The sequence below is a fragment of the Cololabis saira genome, chromosome 24 (assembly GCF_033807715.1).
Source record: "Cololabis saira isolate AMF1-May2022 chromosome 24, fColSai1.1, whole genome shotgun sequence".
NCBI classification, from domain to species: domain Eukaryota; kingdom Metazoa; phylum Chordata; class Actinopteri; order Beloniformes; family Belonidae; genus Cololabis; species Cololabis saira.
Window position 1 is genome coordinate 16,812,756 of NC_084610.1, and position 20,215 is coordinate 16,832,970.

General features: G+C 40.2%; 1 protein-coding gene across 1 annotated transcript in view; it reads left to right on the plus strand.

The window, feature by feature from the left end:
- The window catches only part of LOC133424832 (vang-like protein 1), a 74,114-nt gene that overhangs the window by 35,964 nt on the left and 17,935 nt on the right, over positions 1–20,215 (plus strand). The window contains 2 exon segments of the mRNA XM_061715364.1: positions 5,592–6,023; positions 10,913–11,088. Coding sequence (XP_061571348.1) covers positions 5,592–6,023; positions 10,913–11,088 — 608 coding nt within the window.

Consider the following 20,215-nt stretch of genomic DNA (forward strand, 5'->3'; position numbering starts at 1 on the left):
CACAAAATAATCGTAATCGTAATCGAAAATCGGATTTTGAGAGAAGAAAAATCGAGATTTTATTTTTGGGCAAAATCGAACAGCCCTAGTATGAATAAAATAAATATATATGATATATATTATATATTATTATACCACGGTCTGTGTGAATACTCGATTCTGATTGGCTGGCAGGTGTAGGTTATCACTTATAACCTACACCTAGAAAACAAGTTTGGTCAAATTGCCTGATAACTTTAATATCATTGCGCTGGATCAACTGCCAGGTGGTAACCACGGCAACGGAGATTCAGAAAAGAAGAGCCGGCTACCGCAGAACGGCGACATGAGTGATTTTGTCATTTCTTTTAATTTATTTGGTGAATTTAACAATTTTGATGACTGGGATGCAGAAGAGGAGAGAAAAGAAAATTAAAAGAAACTGGAGAAACGGCACAAGGAGGTGACATAGCCTCCGGACCACGGCTGTTGGCCGTCTCTCTGATGCTGGGCTGGAAACTCGCCAGATCATGTCGGTGACGGGTCATCGCTGTGAGAGCAGCCTGCGGGCTGACTGGGCTCCATCAGTACAGGAGAGACCAAAATGGAGCAACATTTTATCATCTCCCAATGTTCCGGAAAGCAGTGGTGAGGAGCACGAGCCACAAACTTTAAACGAACAAGCGGCTGCAGATGAGAGATTAAATAGTCCACTCAGCCGCTCAGCTGTGGCTTGTTATAAAATTAATGATTTCAACTGAAAACACATTAAAGCATGAATAACTGATTTAATATTTATGTTTTTTGGTAAGTGATCATGGTACTTCGCGGAGGCAAACTGTTCACGCCCCCGCGTCGTCCATATATTTATGATGATGTACACCTCGTCGGGTATTATCCCTTACAAAATGCATACATATATGCCTTCAGTTTTTACCAACACGGTATTAACCATTAATATATATGCAGACAAAGAAAAATACAAAAATACATGATTGATGTTTGTCCCCGTGGCTGCAGCCAGCCTCGGTGGCATGAACTCCCTCTGACCCGGTGAACCTGAGCCAGCATTCCAGGCTGGAGTTCAGCTCTCCTGGGAGGGTCAGCGGAGACTCGGCCCTGCAGGGAAACGCAGACAGCTACACCAGTATTTACAGCCTGGGGTCAGAGGCCAGGTGATGCCGGGTTTCATCATGGAGGCTGTCAGGGAAGACCGACCAACCAGCCAATAGTTAGCATGTTGTTACCTGGGAATGATCCTTTTTCTTCTTTTAAAGAGTTTTTTGGGCTCTAGTGGCCCTTTATTCAAGTTGCAGACAGGAAGGGGGTAGAGAGAGAGAATGGGGATGACATGCAGCAAAGGTGCGCAGGCCGGGATTCAAACCTGCGACCGCTGGACTGGAGGACTGTAGCCTCAGTATTTGGGCCGCTTGCTTAACCCACTGCACCACCGAGCGGCCCGTTCTTTGTTTTATTTTTTTGTTCAGTATAAAACTTAAATTTTAGTTGTATCTAGCTACAGCTAGCTCGGCATTAGCGCCAAATGTAAAGCTAAATTATTAATGCATTACATATTATTTGCAAGAATAGTAAAATAAATAGAGTAATGATTCTTGAAGGGGTTGTAGGACAGTTATATAGAGTTTAGTTTGACACGCTGCAGGAGGACTGTAGCCTCAGTATAAGAGCCGCTTGCTTAACCCACTACGCCACCGAGCGGCCCAATGATCCTTTTCTGATTTTTTGTCTCTACCGTTGAAATTCCAGTTTTATAAATGCGTGCTTTAAAAAAATACTTATTTGAAGCTGACAGTTCTTGTGTTGCCACACCAGCATGGTGATTTCCTGATGTCTCCAGGCTAATATTGGTCAAATGGGATCACCAAAGGGGTTATTCATGTCAGGAATATTTTTTGATATTATAAAATTGCATTAACTAGAGCTACAAATAAGATAAGATAAGATTGTCTTTTATTTCTCCCTCAATGGGGAAATTCACTTTTTGCAGCAGCAGTACACTCAACACACACACTTGCAGGGAAAGAGTAAAAAAAAGGTTAAAAAAAAAATATTATTACAAAATATAAACAGTATAAACATTGGAATGAAAAATAAAAAAGTAGTGCAGTATGGGAAAAGAAAGAAAAACAGTGCAAAAAAAGCAGGTAGGATGTGTATGAGGTAGACAGATATTGCTTATTATTGTATATGAATAAGGAATATCCTCGAGGAGATGGGACAGTACTTTGTCATACTGTAAATGATGTGGAGACTGGAGATTTAGATTGTTGGGACCTATTTTTTTGGTAAAAGCATTAATGAAGTGGTGTTAAAGTGATATTCTTCTGGAGGTGCGTAGATAGTTGAGTTTTCCGTCTGTGTGAACAACGGTGAACCTTCTCTCCTGCTAAATGTGGATGCAGCGCTGACATTCCTGAAGAGATTCTTGAGCTGTATGAGGCTTCAGGGCAGCTTCTGTCAGGCTTTAAGGTCGTCCTGCTGGTGCAGGGGTCCTCCCATTGTTCTGCTCTCACCCCGAGGTCAGCACCATGTTCCTCCTCCTAAACCCCTCTGTTCCTACTGCATCTACTGGACAATCCTCTGGCGGTTCATAATTAGTCCTGTGTTGAAAAAAATCGATTTTCCGATTCTAAATCGATTCTCATATTAATTCCTAAAAATTGATTCGTATGTCTAAGGATCGATTTTATTTTTTCTCATCATTACATTACAACTTTTGGTATTTTTTTGTTTATGCCCAAAAAAAGAATAACTGGTGCCATGTTTTTGCCTTTAAATATGTTTAAAAGTATGAAAACATGCAAGTTTTCAGTTATAATTGCATAAATTGTCTATATTTCATTACTTTATATACTGTCTTGGTGTTACATTTGCATAAAATGCTAAAAAAAAAAGCTAATTCTCAAAAATTAAAAACCAAAAAAGAACGAAAATGGAAAAAATTAAAAAGGAATGTGGGAAAAAATAAAAACGATTTCATACGTCCTCTGTTTCCTCCCTGGATCTGTTTGGTAATTCTGACCCACATGATGTTTCTGAAAACAGTTCTATCAGCATTCTGGGAGGTGATTGGTCCTTACAGCATCATTAGCTGCCAATACTTGCTGTTGAATCTCAATATAATACTAGTATTAATATGTTGCATAACTACAGTCATATAATTCATGCAACAGCTCAAAAAACAGTTTTAATAACACTAACCCAAATTGATATCGGAATCAAATCAAATCGTGATAATCGATTCTGAATCTTAAGAATCGGAATTGAATCGATTCTTGACATTTGAATTGATCCCCAGCCCTAATGGGCACATCTTCTGGACGTCATCCTTGCATTTTCCTGAGTGCCCTTTAGCATAATGGCCTGGTTTTCTGCTGGCATGAGCAACACTCAGACCATATCAGGAGCTTGTTATGACTGCCATGTGAAGGGTACTTATCCCTGTTGTTCTAGCGGCGCTGCTCCCACACCGCTGACATTCATTATCTGCGGATGCAGTCAGACCCAGACGTCAGCGCACAGGCCCGCTGGCAGCTCGCGCTGTTTGGTTTTTCCACTTCCCACTTTCTATTGCTTTCTCTTTCACATGCTTGAAAATCTTTTGTTTGTGTTTGGAGTCAGACGCAAAGGAAGGCGTGTGGCGGTAACTTCAGGAGACGCCGCCGAGCTGCAGGAGGATGTTGGCTTTTCATGTTCACAAATGTCCTCATCCTTCACTGCTGCTACATCTTGTCTGGCAGGATTGGTCTCAGATTAGGAAAAGGAGGATGAAACAAAGGGAGAGAGATGCATACATTTTCCGGAGCCGTTCAGTCCTGAGCAGGGTCAGGGGAGAGATTCAATTCAATTTTATTTATATAGCGTCTATTACAACAGAGGTTGTCTCTAGGATCTTTCCAGAGACCAGAACATGACCCCCGAGCAATTATTACATAAACACTGGCAGGTAAAAACTCCCCTTTAGGAGGAAGAAACCTGGACCAGGACCTGGATCATATGGGGGGACCCAAGAGATGCTGTTATTCACTACGTTTACATGCAGTCAAAATTCGGGTTAAGGTCAATATTCCGGTTACTGAAACATTCTGAATAATCTGTTTCCATGCGTGAGCAAACAGGGTTATCCCTGTTTTCATGGTAATTAATCATTTGGGATATTTGGATCAAACCAGCGACGCACGGAGAACGTCAAGACGCAATTCCCGTCATTTCCGCTTCTTCTTCCTGTATCCAAATCCAAAACAACAACAATAACAGCAGCACGGTGGATAATGAACAGCCCAGTAGAAGTTGTTTTGTTTCTTGGCCCTGTAGTTCGCCTTTTTCAGCGTCTTCCAGCGGAGCTTGATCTGGTCTGGCGTTCGTACAAATCCTGCTTCGTGCAACTTTTCGCTCACCTTTTTGTAAATCTTGCTATCCCGGTACTTTCTACCATCTTCAAATGCAGAAATGTTCATATCTTTCATTTTGCATTTTGGTCTTGCATTTCACCAAGTACTTCCTGGACTCAAAAGACCAAGATTCCTTGTGAAAAGAACATGCACAGAAAACAAATTCATGTTCCTTTTGATGGGGATATCCCGTTAGGCGTTTACATGACCAAATATTCAGGATAGAAAAGGAGTAACCCAGGGGTCATTTTCGGGTTTTTAACAACCGGAATATGAGCAAATTCCGGTTATTCAAAGGGGTTATTGGTGTTTACATGGACGTGCGCAACCGGGTTATTGCTAATATTCCGGTTAGAAAAGGGTTATTGACGTAGAATATTGTTGGGGTGGAAATCCCCAAAGCCTCCTTCTACTACCTTATGGCTCAAAGATATTATGGATTTCTTAAAATTGGAAAAAATAAAGTTCTTTAGAAAGGTTCTTCTCGAGCTGGCAACCATTTATTACCTATGTTGAAAATGTGAGGGTACTTCCAAAGGACTGAGCTGATGTCTTTGTTTTTTGTTGTTTGTTGTTTTTCGTTTTTCTATCCCTAAAAATAGTAACAGCCCAATTACATTGATATATAACTCTGGGGGTGATATATGACAACATTCCGACTCAAGTGTTTACTAGTATAACTTGTGACTACTTCTGGAATTGCTAATTATTGATCTAAGAAATAATTATTAATCTCTAGATAACCCATTTTGGTTTAGTTTTCATTTTATTTTCTTATTTAAGTTTACATTCATTGCACTACTACTACTTTTTTGTTATGTCACTCTATTAGTATCTTTTTATTTACAATTTATTTTAATTTCTATTATTATTTATTAAATTTTTTATTTGTATTTTTTTTGCTATTCCCAAAGGAAAATGAATGATGATAACCGTGGGGGTAGGGATGGGGAGAGGGAGGAAAAAAATAAATGAAGGTTCATCTGCTTTGCTCTGTATTGTGGAAACAATCTGCCAATAAAAACATATGTAAAAAAAAGAAAAGAAAAGGGTTATTGACTGCATGTAAACGTAGTCACTGTGGCAAGAAAAACTCCCCTTTAGGAGGGAATAAACCTGGACCAGGACCTGGATCATAAGGGGGGACCCAAGAGACGCTGTTATTGTTTGTAATCTGTGGTTGTTTCCTCGTATTCTCAGGATGACAACTGGGGCGAGACCACCACCGCCATCACCGGCACCTCGGAGCACAGCCTGTCCCAGGAGGACATCGCTCGCATCACCAAGGACCTGGAGGACAGCGTGGGGCTGGACTGCCGGCGCTACCTGGCCCGGACCCTGGCGGTGATCCTGGGCCTGCTGGTGTTCCTCACGCCGGTGGCCTTCCTGGTCCTCCCCCACATCCTCTGGCCGGAGAAGCTGCAGAACTGCGGCACGGCCTGCGAGGGCCTCTTCATCTCCGTGGCCTTCAAGCTGCTCATCCTGCTGCTGGCCGTGTGGGCGCTGTTCTGCAGGCCGGCGCGGGCCGGCCTCCCGCGGGTCTTCGCCTTCCAGGCTCTGCTCGCCGTGCTGGTCCTGCTGTTCGTCATCTCTTACTGGCTCTTCTACTCGGTCCGAATCCTGGACTCACAGGTGTGTGGGGAGAAAGCACCGCTGGCATCACACACACATGGGGCTGGGGATCGATCCAATTGTCAAGAATAAATATTTGAGAGGGGAAGATTTATTTTTTTTATTGTGCACTTCGAGAAAAAAGTCGAAATGTCGAGATTAATGTTGAAATACAATCTCAAGAATAAAGTCGAAATTTCGTGAATAAAGTTGAAATTTCGAGAATAAAGTTGAAATAACTTTTAAATAACCTTTTCCCACTAAATACCTCACGTATTTTTGCACATGTTATCCATTTTTTTGTGTTTACTATTTTTTTCTCTTGTACATTACAAATTTTTCTACATTTTATATTGCTCTTTTTTTTATTATTTAGCTATTTATTGGTTATTTCTATTTAAATTTTTTGTATAAACCGTTGAGCGAGTGTGTGTTTGGCTGCTGCACGATTGAATTTCTCCTCTGGGAGATCAATAAAGTCTTCTATTCTATTCTATTCTATTCTAAATACATTTCGACTTTTTTCTCGAAATTGTACTTCAACATTAATCTTGACATATCGACTTTTTTCTTGAAATTTCGACTTTTCTTGAAGTGCATAATGAAAAAAAAAAATCTTCCTCCTCTAAAATATTAGTTTTATTTTTCTCCTGCCTGGCCCTAATACTCTTCCGTAATTATATGACTGTAAAATAACTAGTGAAATAATAATTTCACAATAATTATTGTGAAATAACTAAGAAATAAATAACTCAAATAGGCCTTTCAATATCCATTTAAAGTGCAAAAAAAAGAAATAAATTGCAGCAGCTCATGCAGTAAACAATGCATGGTTGTGCACGGTTGGGCGTGTGTAAGAATGTGTCTGTGTGTAACCTGGCTGACCATTCAATGATCTGCAAGTTTTGTCAGCACGCGGTTGACTGGACACGGAAGGATCACTTACAGAGTGAAAAGCATAAACGTTACAACACAAAGAGGCTGATCATGTACTTTAACGGCGACGTCTGTTATAGAGGGAATTGTAATTTTGTATTATGGTGCCTTTCCACTAGTACCTACTCAGCTCGACTCGACTCGCCTTGCCCTCGTTTCTTTTCAATACCCAGATGAGAAGTAGGAGGTTGGAGCGAAGCTGCTGTGACGTATTTGATTGTGTGATCTAAATGAAGAAGACAACACTAAAGATGTAGAACCTGGAGGAGATGATAGATGTGCTGCTGGGTCTGTGGCTTGTGTTCGATACCAAGTTAAAAAATGAGAGAGAGAGAAGCTTCAAGCGGCAACGCTTTTAAATTTTTTTTAGTCTGTTTCGGCGCTGCTGAAAAGTCAGCTGGAGCCGTGAGCAGCTATGAAGTGACAGAACTCCTGGTGGATCTGGTCGTTCCTTATCGCCGTCTAGATCCCTTTTTAATTCTCTCCTCAGCCACCAGGTTTATAAACATCTGCACCTCAGAGTTGGATCATGAAACAGACTTTTGCGCTGCCATTGCTGGTTGAATAAAATGAACAAGAAGCCGTCAGAGTCGCTCTTTCCTGACTCAGACGTCTGACTCCAACCCCCCGACCAATCGGTGGCCTGTAGTGTGATGATGTCAGATACAGCCGACTCAGCCGCTTAAAACCTCAGCAGAGTAGTTACAGAAAAGTATCTACTCGGCACGTTAGACCCCTAGAGGAAAAGAACCAAACCAAGGCGAGTCGAGTCGGGCTGAGTAGTACTAGTGGGAAAGCGCCATTAGTGACCCCTCTTAGAGCATTTTCTCGAAAGAAAAGTTAATTTAGTTCAGGAGTTTTAAAAAACAGCACTTTGTTAACGCTTCAACGCCATGTTCATTGTTTGATAGTTCCACCACACGCGCATGTGTGAATTAAATGACGTGACTACTGGGAATAAAGTTCACCGGGCGAAAATGTAATGATGAAAAAAAATCGATATTTAGACATACAAATCGATTTTTAGGAATTAATGTGAGAATCGATTTAGAATCGGAAAATCGATTTTTTCAACACAGGCCTACACACACAAGTGTGCATAATGAAGTCAGCTTCAGCAGCTTAACTACATCTCAGAAACAACCAGAACACAGATCTGAGATCCCGCGTCTGTTTACTGTGTTAGTCATAATTTGAAATCCCTAATGTTCCCGTCATCTACATCGCTGCAGGAGAGCTCACACAAACAGAGGGGCTAAGAGGCTGCACTGCTTTGAAATGTGTCTTAATATTCATATGCTCTGCATCTGGTTTTACACGTGTCTAATCTTCTGGTTCACCCTCGCGGGGATATGTCCCGATCTGTGTTTTGAAATGAGCTGGAGCTTATTTTCCATATAAGCTCAGTTTGTTAGTTGTGTGCAGGCTTTACGAGTCATGGGTTGATGTTATCGTTCCATTAATCCAGGGGTCAGCAACCCAAATGTTGAAAGAGCCATATTGGACCAAAAAAACAAAAAACAAATATGTCTGGAGCTGCAAAAAATGAAAAGTCTTGTATAAGCCTTAAGCCTGATTTATGGTTCTGCGTTAAACCAACGCAGAGCTTACGCCGTTGCCGTGGCGGCGGCGTAGGTGCAATACCCCCCCTGAGCACTAGGGGGTTGCATCCTTTTCCTGAATGGTTTATCGTCGTTTGCAACGGTTGCAACAAAACTTGCAGTAGTAGTGGAGTTTGGAGATGCAATCCACTTCTTAAATCCATTTTTGCGCTCCTCTAATTTCTCCAGAAGTAATGCAATCACACTTTTTCTCTCACTCCCAACTGGGTACTCGGCTGCAAATGTAGCATGCCTTCCCTGGAAATGTCTTTCCACATGACTCTTTTTGTTATTGGACAACTTCTCCATACAGAGTAAACATTCAGGCAATGAATGCAAATGATTCGGTCCAAGAAACGTTGAATCCTCTTTTCTCCTTAGTTATTTTTCTCTTTTTCTCTTTGGAAACAATCCCTTTGGCCGGTTTGTTTACAACAGCCACCTGCCTGGCGCCGCCCTGCTCGTAGAAACGTGTGTCGCAGGCTCCGACGCAAATCTTCGTTAACAGAAATGTTGAAATGTAATATTTATTCTACACATTTTTACAGCATTGGAAAACGTTAGGAATGTTTGTGTCATGTTTTTCTTCCTATAGAAACCATATTAAAACAAAAAATATGTTTCCCTCCCCCATCTATTTCCATTTTCAAACATTTTTGAAAAAGCTCCAGGGAGCTACTAGGGCAGCGCTAAAGATGTTGCTGACCCCCGCATTAAGGAAAGAAAACCTGCAACGGTTGCTGACAAGAGGGATAATGAATAAAATAGGGGTGTAACGATACACTAATCTCATGATACGGTACAATACACGATTTTGAGGTCACGATAACGATATGATATTATAAAGTTTTTTTTTTTAACAACCTTGAATGAGGAACATATGACTGGAAAAAATTGTCTTTTATTTGAAAGACACAAAATACAAAACAATGCTGTGCGTTTGCCCTATTGTTACAGTTTGTAATGCTTTATAACTGTTTAAGTTTTAAAGAAAAAAGCCAGGCCAACCATTTTCCACAAACTGAACTAAAAGTAAACGTCAGGTTTGCATTATGCATCTTCAGTTTCATACAAGTACAAATATTTTGCCACAAACTGAATTGTTTCTCTCATGTATGACTTGACTTTTTTCGTTTCCAGAAATTTAACAAACTAAAATTAAATTAATAAATAAAAGTAAATAAACCTTTAGGTAACGTTACCCTATACAATTGTACAAGTACAAATACTTCGTTACCTTACTTAAGTAGAAATTTTGGTTATCTATACTTCACTGGAGTAATTATTTTTACTCGATAATTATTTTATTTTTACGACTTTTTACTTTTACTCCTTACATTTTCACGCAATTATCTGTACTTTTTACTCCTTTAAAAAAAAACTATACGGTTAAATTGCTCCATCCGGATAGAGTGAATTTGGTTGTGGTTGTTTCAGATGTTCTTGTCCAGTTTTGTTCTTACATCCGTTGCCCTAAGATTCCTGCAACTAAACTTGGATCAGAATCAGAATCAGAATCAGCTTTATTGGCCAGGTTCGAACATTGTCCAACAAGGAATTTGACTCCGGTAGTTTCCAATGTACATTCCAATAAAGGTTAGGATAAATGATAACATGCCACTGAAGTTTGACTTTTTGCACCATTACAATACTTAATACTTAGGCGGCAACTAGTCACCATATCGTCTGCTCTCTGAAACACATGTTAATGCTCAATAGTACACATATATGGTTCTTTAATATATTAGCATTATACTAAGATGCATTCGTTTTCAATGGCTTTTATCCTTAATGGCTTTTTTCCCCCTTACATTACTTTTACTTTTATACTTTAAGTAGTTTTGAAACCAGTACTTTTATACTTTTACTTGAGTAAAAAACTTGAGTTGATACTTCAACTTCTACAGGAGTATTTTTAAACTCTAGTATCTATACTGCTACCTGAGTAATGAATGTGAATACTTTTGACACCTCTGTACATTGTTCTCCATTCCACTTGTAAATCCTATGCACTACACACTCCACTGAAACAACAAGCATTGGAAAGATGGGAGAGGGAGGTGCGGCGCAGATTAGTCACCCACTAGCTCAGCGCGCCCTTTTGTGTTAAAACATAATCACTACATTGAAAAAGCATCAATCAAATCAGCATCTGCTTGTATTGACTGGATAAATTTGTCCCAATATAGCGCTACAGTTTGTCACCTCCACAACAAGTATCGTGACATTTTTGTATCGCAGAATTTCGTGGCACGATATATTGTTACACCCCTAGGGACCATGGTGGGTTATTTTGTTCTTGAATGGAGGGATGCAGACAGATGTGTCCAGGTGTGTCATGCGTCTCACCTGTGGAAACGTGCGTGTCCCCAGGACGAGAACTACCAGGGCATCGTGCAGTACGCCGTCTCGCTGGTGGACGCGCTGCTCTTCATCCACTACCTGGCCATCGTGCTGCTGGAGCTGCGGCAGCTGCAGCCGCGCTTCTGCGTGAGCGTCACCCGCTCCACGGACGGAGAGATGAAGCACTTCAACCTGGGGCAGCTCAGGTGAGAGGCACGCTCTATACGTCTATTCTTACTCCTGCAGTACCACAGATACGTCTGTCTAATACCCAGCAAGCTCTTCTTCCTCCCTTATGCTTTGGTAAGGTGTGCAGAATGTGGATTGATATTGTCTTAAAAATGCACTACAGTAATCCCTGGTTTTTCTCGGGGCTTACGTTCCAAAAAGAACACGTGATAAGTGAAAACCGTGAAGTAGCAACCTTTTTTTAAATTTTTTTAATTGGATTTGAACGCGAGAAAATGAAAAATTATTATGAAAAAAAAATACAATAAGTACAGTAGGACAAATTGTGACTGGCGCTCTTCTGACTGCTGCTGCATCCTACGGAGTATTAGGGCCAGGCAGGAGAAAAATAAAAGTAATATTTTAGAGGAGGAAGATTTTTTTTTCATCATGCACTTCGGGAAAAAAGTCGAAATGTCGAGAAAAAAGTCGAAATGTCGAAAAAAAGTCAAAATGTCGAGATTAATGTTGAAGTACAATTTCGAGAAAAAAGTCGAAATGTTGAGAAAAAAGTACAATTTCGAGAATTGTAGTGAAATACGCGCCTATCACAAATTGTCCTACTGTACTTATTGTATTTTTTTTCATGATCATTTTTCATTTTCTCCCGTTCAAATCCAACCAATCGGGTCGCTGTGGGGCGGTGCTGATCTCCACAATTTGAAGCCTTGTATAAAAATTGTAAAAAAAAAAATAAAGGTTGCTACCTCTCCTATCACGGGTTCTTTTTGGAACGTAACCCCGCGAAAAACCAGGGATTACTGTAGATGTTCAGTCAGACGTCCATCCCCCTCCCTATGACAAACTGGGGCCACACACGTGCAAACGTTTCCGTTATAGACGATGATTAGCTTGATTAGCTTCATCAACTGCTTTAGCATGGATTTACCCAGGTTTGACATCTCTGTGACAATCTAGTCGGGAAAAGCACACTGAAACCCTTACGCAGGCCACTTCCAGACATCACACACTACGACTGAACAGGATAAATATCCCTTCATCAGTCCCGCTGTAAGCATACACTCCTGGAATAACGCACCACAGAGATGAAGCAAGGGCTACAGGGCAATGTCTTTATGGACACCGTTCTTCAGCGTAAACTTGCAAATGACATGAGGTAGAGATATTGCTGAGTATGTGACGCCAGGGATTAGCAGTACACATCTCTCAGCATTGAGGAGGCATCAGAAAACCCAGGTGACTGTATACGGATGGATGTCAAGGCAAGGCAAGTTTATTTGTATAGCACAATTCAACACAAAGTCATTCAAAGTGCTTTACATCAACATTAAAAGCGGCAAGACACAATTAAGATTGAGGGGAAACGGACGGTAATGGTGGAGGTTGGAGTAGAGATGGAAAATAAAAGAGGAGGGGCAGCTGATGGGGAGAGAAGAGGAAAAGAGGAGGGAGGGGAAAGTCCTCAGAGGGGCGCAGAACAAAGAGGGCGCGGCCCAGAGGAAGGACCCGGGAGACTGAAGTCTGCAGAATCAAGACGAGAGAACCTAACGGGGGGGCAGCGTTGACGAGTGCCAAGCTGAATCTGGGACTGGAGGAAAAGGAAAAGCGTGTGTTTATAACCATGAATCAGGAGGATTTTTTTCTTTTTCCAACTATCCAATTATCTTTATTTGGTTTTTAAAATCCTTCCAATGAGTGCGTTTACATGGGAAATTAAATTCCTCTTTAATTCAAAATGATTTAAAATGACTAAAAATTACCATGTAAACATGTAATTCTGAATGAAAATGGCCATTCAAACTTAAGTAAGTGGCTGGTTTATTCCAATTTTAAATCTACTATTTCCATGTAAACTCGAAGAAAAATTGTTTAATTCTGAATTATTTAATTCGGAATAATTAATTCCGAATTAAAAAACATCATGTAACTTTGGCCAATGATAGTTTGCCCCTTATAATGTAATAATCTTTTCCATAGGTAAAGTTGTAGACATTTCCTTAATCCAGTCAATGAGTTTTGGTTTACTGGTTCTCTTCCATGAGAGCTATGACTCTTTTTGCAAGCAGTAAACCCAAATCCAGGGCACGGATTATTTTCCTAGACATATGATGTCTATCAGGATATAAACCTCGGATAAACAGTTTAGGGTCAAGAACAAATTTTTTACCTAGTATAGTCTCTAAAGCTCGTTTAATCTCCCACCAGAATTGTTGAACTTTTTTGCATTTCCAGATAGAATGGAAGAACGTCCCCTTCTCCTCTAAGAATCTGGAGGATTTTACCCAAATACAGCAGCTCCAGTTCTGAGAGACATTAAGATGAGTCTGGGAAACACAGCATGGCTTATGTGATTACAGTCAAGTAAAGGAAACTATATGTGCAGTTAAATATGCTCCTACTTTGATAGAAATGATTTCTAATACATAAAAGCAGCCTGTTTTAGATGCCGGCTGAAGCTGCATCTGTTCCAGGCTGATTGCTACGGAAGAGTATTAGGGCCATGCAGGAGAAAAATATTTGAGAGGGGAAGACTTTTTTTTATTTATTGCACTTCGAGAAAAAAGTCGAGATTAATGTTGAAATACAATTTCAAGAATAAAGGTCGAAATTTCGCCTTTTTTCTCAACATTTCAACCTTATTCACGAAATTTTGACTTTTTTCTCAACATTTTGACTTTTTTCTCAAAAGTGTACTTCAACATTAATCTCGAAATTTCGAGTGCATAATGGAAGAAAAATCTTGCTCCTCTAAATATTATTTTTATTTTTCTCCTGCCTGGCCCTAATACTCTTCCGTAGATTGCTCATTGGTTCTGCTTGGGTATAAACATGTCAGACAAGCATATGTGTGTAATGGTGCGCTTGGCGAGCTCGCCGGCCGCCTCCAGGTTGTTGTCCTTCCCTGAGCTGTGATAGCCAGCCCCGCCTGGCCCGGCGTGGGCCGCAGCGGGCCCTGGCGTGCCGGCGGCGCGCCGCCGCGCTCTGTTGTCCGTCTGTGACTGTAAACAGGCAGCTAATTAGCGCTCCCAGCAGACTGCAGCCCAGCATCTGGTCAGCCGACACGCACCCATGCAGCAGATACGTGCAGCCGGACGCAGACGCCAGCGTGTGTGTGTTGCCCTCTCGGCCTGTCTTTTATCCGTCCCCTCTGAGACTGCCCACATTTTTGTGTTTCCTTTTTTTTTCTTTTTTTTTTTACTTTGTCTGCATATATATTAATGGTTAATACCATGTTGGTTAAAACCTGAGGCATATATATATGCATTTTTTATATATAATATATAATATATATTTTAATATATCATATATTTATTTTTATATTTTTCATATTTATTTTTTTATATATTTTTTATATTTATTTTAATTTTTTATCTTTATCTATTTATTTATTTATTTATTTTTTTATTTTTTTGTGCAGCGTTCTTGTGTTTCTGGCATCCGTCCACGGCCTCATGCTCATGTCGGGGCCCCGGGGCCAGATAGCTTGTCTCCGTCTGCCTCGCCTTTGCTGCCACTCTGGGGCCAGAGGGAGGCTTGTTGCCCCCTGTTGACCAGAGAAGATGAATATGGGAAAGATTCCTTCTGGCCTAGGAATCTTGTTAGCAGAGCGGTGGGCGTTGAAGCCCCTTCATTCGGGGGAGTTTCCAGCCGCGTCACAGGAGGGGTCATTAGCAGCCAATAGGGCTCCAACAGAAAGGCATATATTTCCTTGTTTAAGTTGCATTCATGCCGCTGCCGAGCCTGTAAAGTGTCTTGTTTGCTCAGCTTAATAATTGATGTACGTTAGGAAGGGTGAAGGTCTGACGCAGACCTTTTTCAAGTGACCATTAACAATGATCCTCCCTACGGAAGAGTATTAGGGCCAGGCAGGAGAAAAATAAAAATAATATTTTAGAGGAGGTAGATTTTTTTTTCATTATGCACTTCGAGAAAAAAGTCGAAATGTTGAGAAAAAAGTTGAAATGTCGAGAAAAAAGTCGAATATGTTGAGATTAATGTTGAAATACAATTTCAAGAATAAAGTCAAAATTTTGTGAATAAAGTTGAAATGTTGAGAAAAAAGTCGAAATTTCGACTTTATTCTTGAAATTGTATTTCAACATTAATCTCGACATTTCGACTTTTTTTCGAAGTGCACAATAAAAAAAAATCTTCCCCTCTCAAATATTTTTTCTCCTGCATGGCCCTAATACTCTTCCGTGCCTCCCTGCATCTGGCTTCCTGAAGATGATCTCACTTTGCTCTCCTGGCATTGCTGAATCATTAATACGGTCTGTTATGTTAACATGTAAGTGATACTCTCTTCCTGAAATCATGTGAGCCCATTAACTCTGTAGGAAAGTGGACCTTTGGCGTTCAAGGGATTTCTGCTATAAAACGTGATCTGATGATTATATACTAGAAGTTACAATAATAGGTAATCGACATAATTATAATTTCTCATGTATTTATTGAAGATACTCATTAAACACTTGGTTCTGGATAAAGTAACTGAACCCAGATACTAATGACTGAGACAAAAGCTAAGCAACGTGCGTAAGCCAGCAGTCAACAGTAAACATGGCGCCCAAGCGATACAAATGCTCAAAAGTCTGGTTACATTTCAGTATAAAAGAGGACAACATGGCAACTTGCAATACTTGCCAAGTGGTTATATCGTCGAAGGGAAAAATACATGCTAAAACATTTGCGCAAACAGCATGGAATAACAATCAATAAATGTCGCGTTTTCAATCCGCTCCGGACTAACTTCAGTAATTCTCAACCCAGCAGCAACGTTAGCATGTCCTTAGCTAATAATACTGCAGGTAACTAATTAACTAAGGAACACTTCCTGTTACATTAGTCCCATTTGCTTCATCGTTGTGGTTTTTTTTCCAAATGAGAAGCGATAAGGGAATTGATAAAGAACCGAATCCTTAAGCAGAATCGAAAATGGAATTGGAATCGTAAAAATCAATTCCCATCCCTACTTGTAAGTGATTTCTCTTTCGTCATCATAGTCAGATGCTTTTTCAGTCAATAAACGATATAAATAAGTAGGCCTGTGTTGAAAAGATCGATTTTCCGATTATAAATCGATTCTCATATTAATTCCTAAAAATTGATTCGTAAGTCTAAAGATTGATTTTTTTTTTTTAATCTTTTTTTTCCATCATTACATTACAACTTTTGGTATTTTTTTGTTTATGCCCAAAAAAGAGAATGTTTTGTTGGACACGAGAATAAGTAGTGCCATGTTTTTGCCTTTAAATATGTTTAAAGGTATGAAAACATTAAAGTTTTCAGTTATAATTGCATAAATTGTCTATATTTCTTTGCTTTATATACCATCTTGGGGTTACATTTGCATAAAATGCTAAAAACCAAATTCTCATAAATGGGAAATAATGAAACAGATTTCATACTTTCTGTTTGCTGCCCTGGATCTGTTTGATAATTCTGACCCACGATGTTTCTGAAACCAGTTCTATCAGCATTCTGGGAGCTGATTGGTCCTTACAGCATCATTAGCTGCCAATACTTGCTGTTGAATCTCAATATAATACTACTATGAATATGTTGCATAACTACAGTCATATAATTCATGCAACAGCTGAAAAAACTGTTTTAATAACACCAACCCAAATCAATATCGGAATCGAATTGGATCAAATCAAAGCGTGATAATCGATTCTGAATCTTAAGAATCGGAATCGAGACGATTCTTGACATTTTAATCGATCCCTGGCCCTATAAATAAGTATTTTTGTCCATTTTGATAGAAGTGCAGAACCACAACATGCTCCACCCTGATCTGATTACGTTTGTCACAACATGACCCGGCAGCGGCGCGGGGATTAATGATCGTCTGTTGAACGCACCAGCGCCAGCTCAGAGCAAGTCCTCGCCGTTAATCCTTAAAATATGTGTATCCAAGAGTGTTTTCCTATTTGAACCCCCCCCCTCATCCCAGGGGTCAACATAAACACACAGACTCAGGCCTGTTTCCAGTCTGTAAAGCAGCTGGAACATCTGTCCTGTAAAGGCGATAGCGTCCGATGTTCCAGCCAGAGTTCATCCATGTGACCGTCACCAGATGGCAAGGCAGTAAAACCGATGAGGTTAGAGCTCCGGCTGGACGGATAGTTTCTACTGATTCAGCAGCCGAGCCCTTGTTGAACGTGTAGTTGGTTCAGAGGCGGGAGCTGAAGAGAAGAGGAGAGGACGTGTCCAGGAGCCCCTTCAGGGAGTAAGAAGTAGAGATGGGAATACGATTTTTACGATTCCAATTCCATTTACGATTCTGCTTACCGATTTGGTTCTTTAACAATTCCCTTATCGGGGGGGGGGGGGGGGGGGGGTAAACCCTCAACTCACACTTATTTTAAATAATTTATCCACAATTAATGCTTCACTATGTCAAAAATGAATTTTGCTTGCTGGCCTAACAGCAGCAAAAAAGATAATTGCAGTAAGATGGAAACCATCACACGCTTAACATCTCCCATTGGTATTTGACTTTTCTTAATATTATCTATCTGGAAGTATCTACAGCCGCAATCCATAATGCAAAGCAACAAAATATTTTATATTCGGTATATGGCAGTAGATCAAATTAAAGCCAAACTTGAAAGATGTACCGTATTTAAAATGGATATAGACTACCTTGTTGCAGCTATCCTTGTCCAGTTTTTGATATTATTATGTTTTGTCTTTGTTTTATTTTATTTGTTTTTTATTATCTTTTTTTTTTCCTTATTATTAATTATTAATTGTTTTCATCGAATGCTTAGGTCCGAGGGGTGGGTTTTGAAGGGGGTGAAAATATGTGTATAATGTTTGTTTGAAATCATTGTGGATGCCACCGTTTATAATTAAAAAAAAAGAAATATAAATAAAAACATTTGATCACAAAAAAAAAAACAATTCACTTATCGCTTCCCATTTGGAAAAAAAGAACAACCAATGAGGCAAATGCTGCTAAAATGATAGGGAGTGTTCACTAGTTATTAGTTACCTGCAGTATTATAAGCCAAGGACATGCTAACGTTGCTGATGCTGCTGGAAAAACACAGCATTCCTTGATCATTTTTGCATGTTTGTAGCATTTCCTCCCTTTGACGAAATATTCACTTAGCAAATATTGCAAATTAGCCTGTTGTCATCTTTTTTACTGAAATGTAACCAGACCTTCGAGCTTTTGTATCGTTTGGGCGCCATATTTACTATCGACTGCTGGCTTACGCACGTTACGCTCACTGGAATCGAAAAGGAAATCGTTTGAAAAATATGCAAACGATTCCAAGGAATTGAAACACTGGGAACCGGTTCTGAACAAGAACCGGTTCTCGATTCCCATCCCTAGTCTGGAGTTGGACCGTTCTCCTCTCTGACTCTAACAGGAAGCACATGCTGCAGCGTTTCATGAGGATAAAGTTCCTCTTGGATACGAGAAGCACTCGCACATCCAGGGAGACGGATGTGAAAATGAAAAGAGGCCCGTTGAGCAGTTCCGTGGTGAAACATGTCCGTTAGCATCGGGCAGCGCCGGCTCTGCCGTCACCCAAGGGGCATGGGATGGAAAAACAATAATTTCCCACACTCGTATTTGGAGGTTTGAAGTCAAAACTCCAGTTGGGTCGTGACTAAATCTACTTTCTTCTATAAGAAAGGAAACACCTGTCCTGAGCATCAGATCCATACATACCCAGATGGAATATTTAATTTCTCCTGCTGTCACTGCTGTTCTTCCGTTTAGTCTCAGTCTTGTAAATGTTCTGCATCAGGTTCCTACTCAAACGTCTCCAGCTTCACACGTTGCTGCACCGCCGTTTATGGTGCTTTTCCACCAGCACCTACTCGGCTCTGCTCATCTCAACTCGGCCTGGTTTCTTTTCCATAACAATCCAGCACCTGGAGCAGAAGTAGGAGGTTGGAGTGAACCTGCTGTAACGTATTTGATTGTGTGATCTAAATGAAGAAGACAACACCACTAAAGATGTAGAACCTGGAGGAGATGATAGATGTGCTGCTGGGTCCGTGGCTTGTGTTCGATACCAAATTAAAAAATGAGAGTGAAAGAAGCTTCAAGCGGCGACACTTTTTAATTTTTTTAGTTTGTCTCGGCGCTGCTGAAAAGTCATTGAAAAGACATCTGCACCTCAGAGTTGGATCATGAAATCTCGACATTTCGACTTTTTTTTCTCAACATTTCGTCTTTTTTCTCGAAAATTTCGACTTTTTTCTCAACATTTCGACTTTTTCTCAACATTTCGTCTTTTTTCTCGACATTTCGACTTTTCTGATATTTTGATATTAGATTTTTTTTATTGTGCACTTCGAGAAAAAAGTCAAAATGTGGAGAATAATGTTGAAATACAATTTCAAGAATAAGGTCGAAATTTCGTGAATAAAGTTGAAATTTCGCCTTTTTTCTCAACATTTCAACTTTATTCACGAAATTTTGACTTTATTCACGAAATTTCATTTCAACATTAATCTCGACATTTCGACTTTTTTCTCAACATTTCGACTTTTTTCTCGATGTGCATAATGAAAAAATAATCTTCCTCCTCTAAAATATTATTTTTATTTTTATCCTGCCTGGCCCTAATACTCTTCCGTACGTCCTCTTCTGCAGGGTTAGCCTGTCATCTTTTTTCTCATCTCACGGTTTGTCAGATCTGAGGTAGCATTTTAACTTTACTGAACCTCCTCTGTGAAACAGGTCCTTCATCCGACTCTGAGACTCACCGTTCCCCCAAATACAGCGTCTAGTCGCCGCAGCCGTGCCGAGCTGGTTTACAGGAAATGTTCCAAATACTTTCTATGCACAGGAAGCAGTCAAAGTTTGATTGTGTGAAGGACACGGAGTAAAGGCACAGACGTAGTGTTTTATAAAAGAGGCAGTGATTTATGGTGTGTAACTTGTGAAAACTTGTGTACAGTGGGTTTAAAAGGTTTGATGGGAGACAAGACGTGACATGAGCAGCAGCTGCTCTCAGCCCAGTCAGCTCCTGCCTTTCATCTCCGCCTGTCCTTCCTCCTTCAGCTTCCTCCTCACGTCTCCTCGCCGAGTCGCTCGGAAATGCAGCAGCCCAAACATCAAATCATACCTATAAATATGCCCATTTAGATCCATCAAGGAGACGCTTTCAGGTG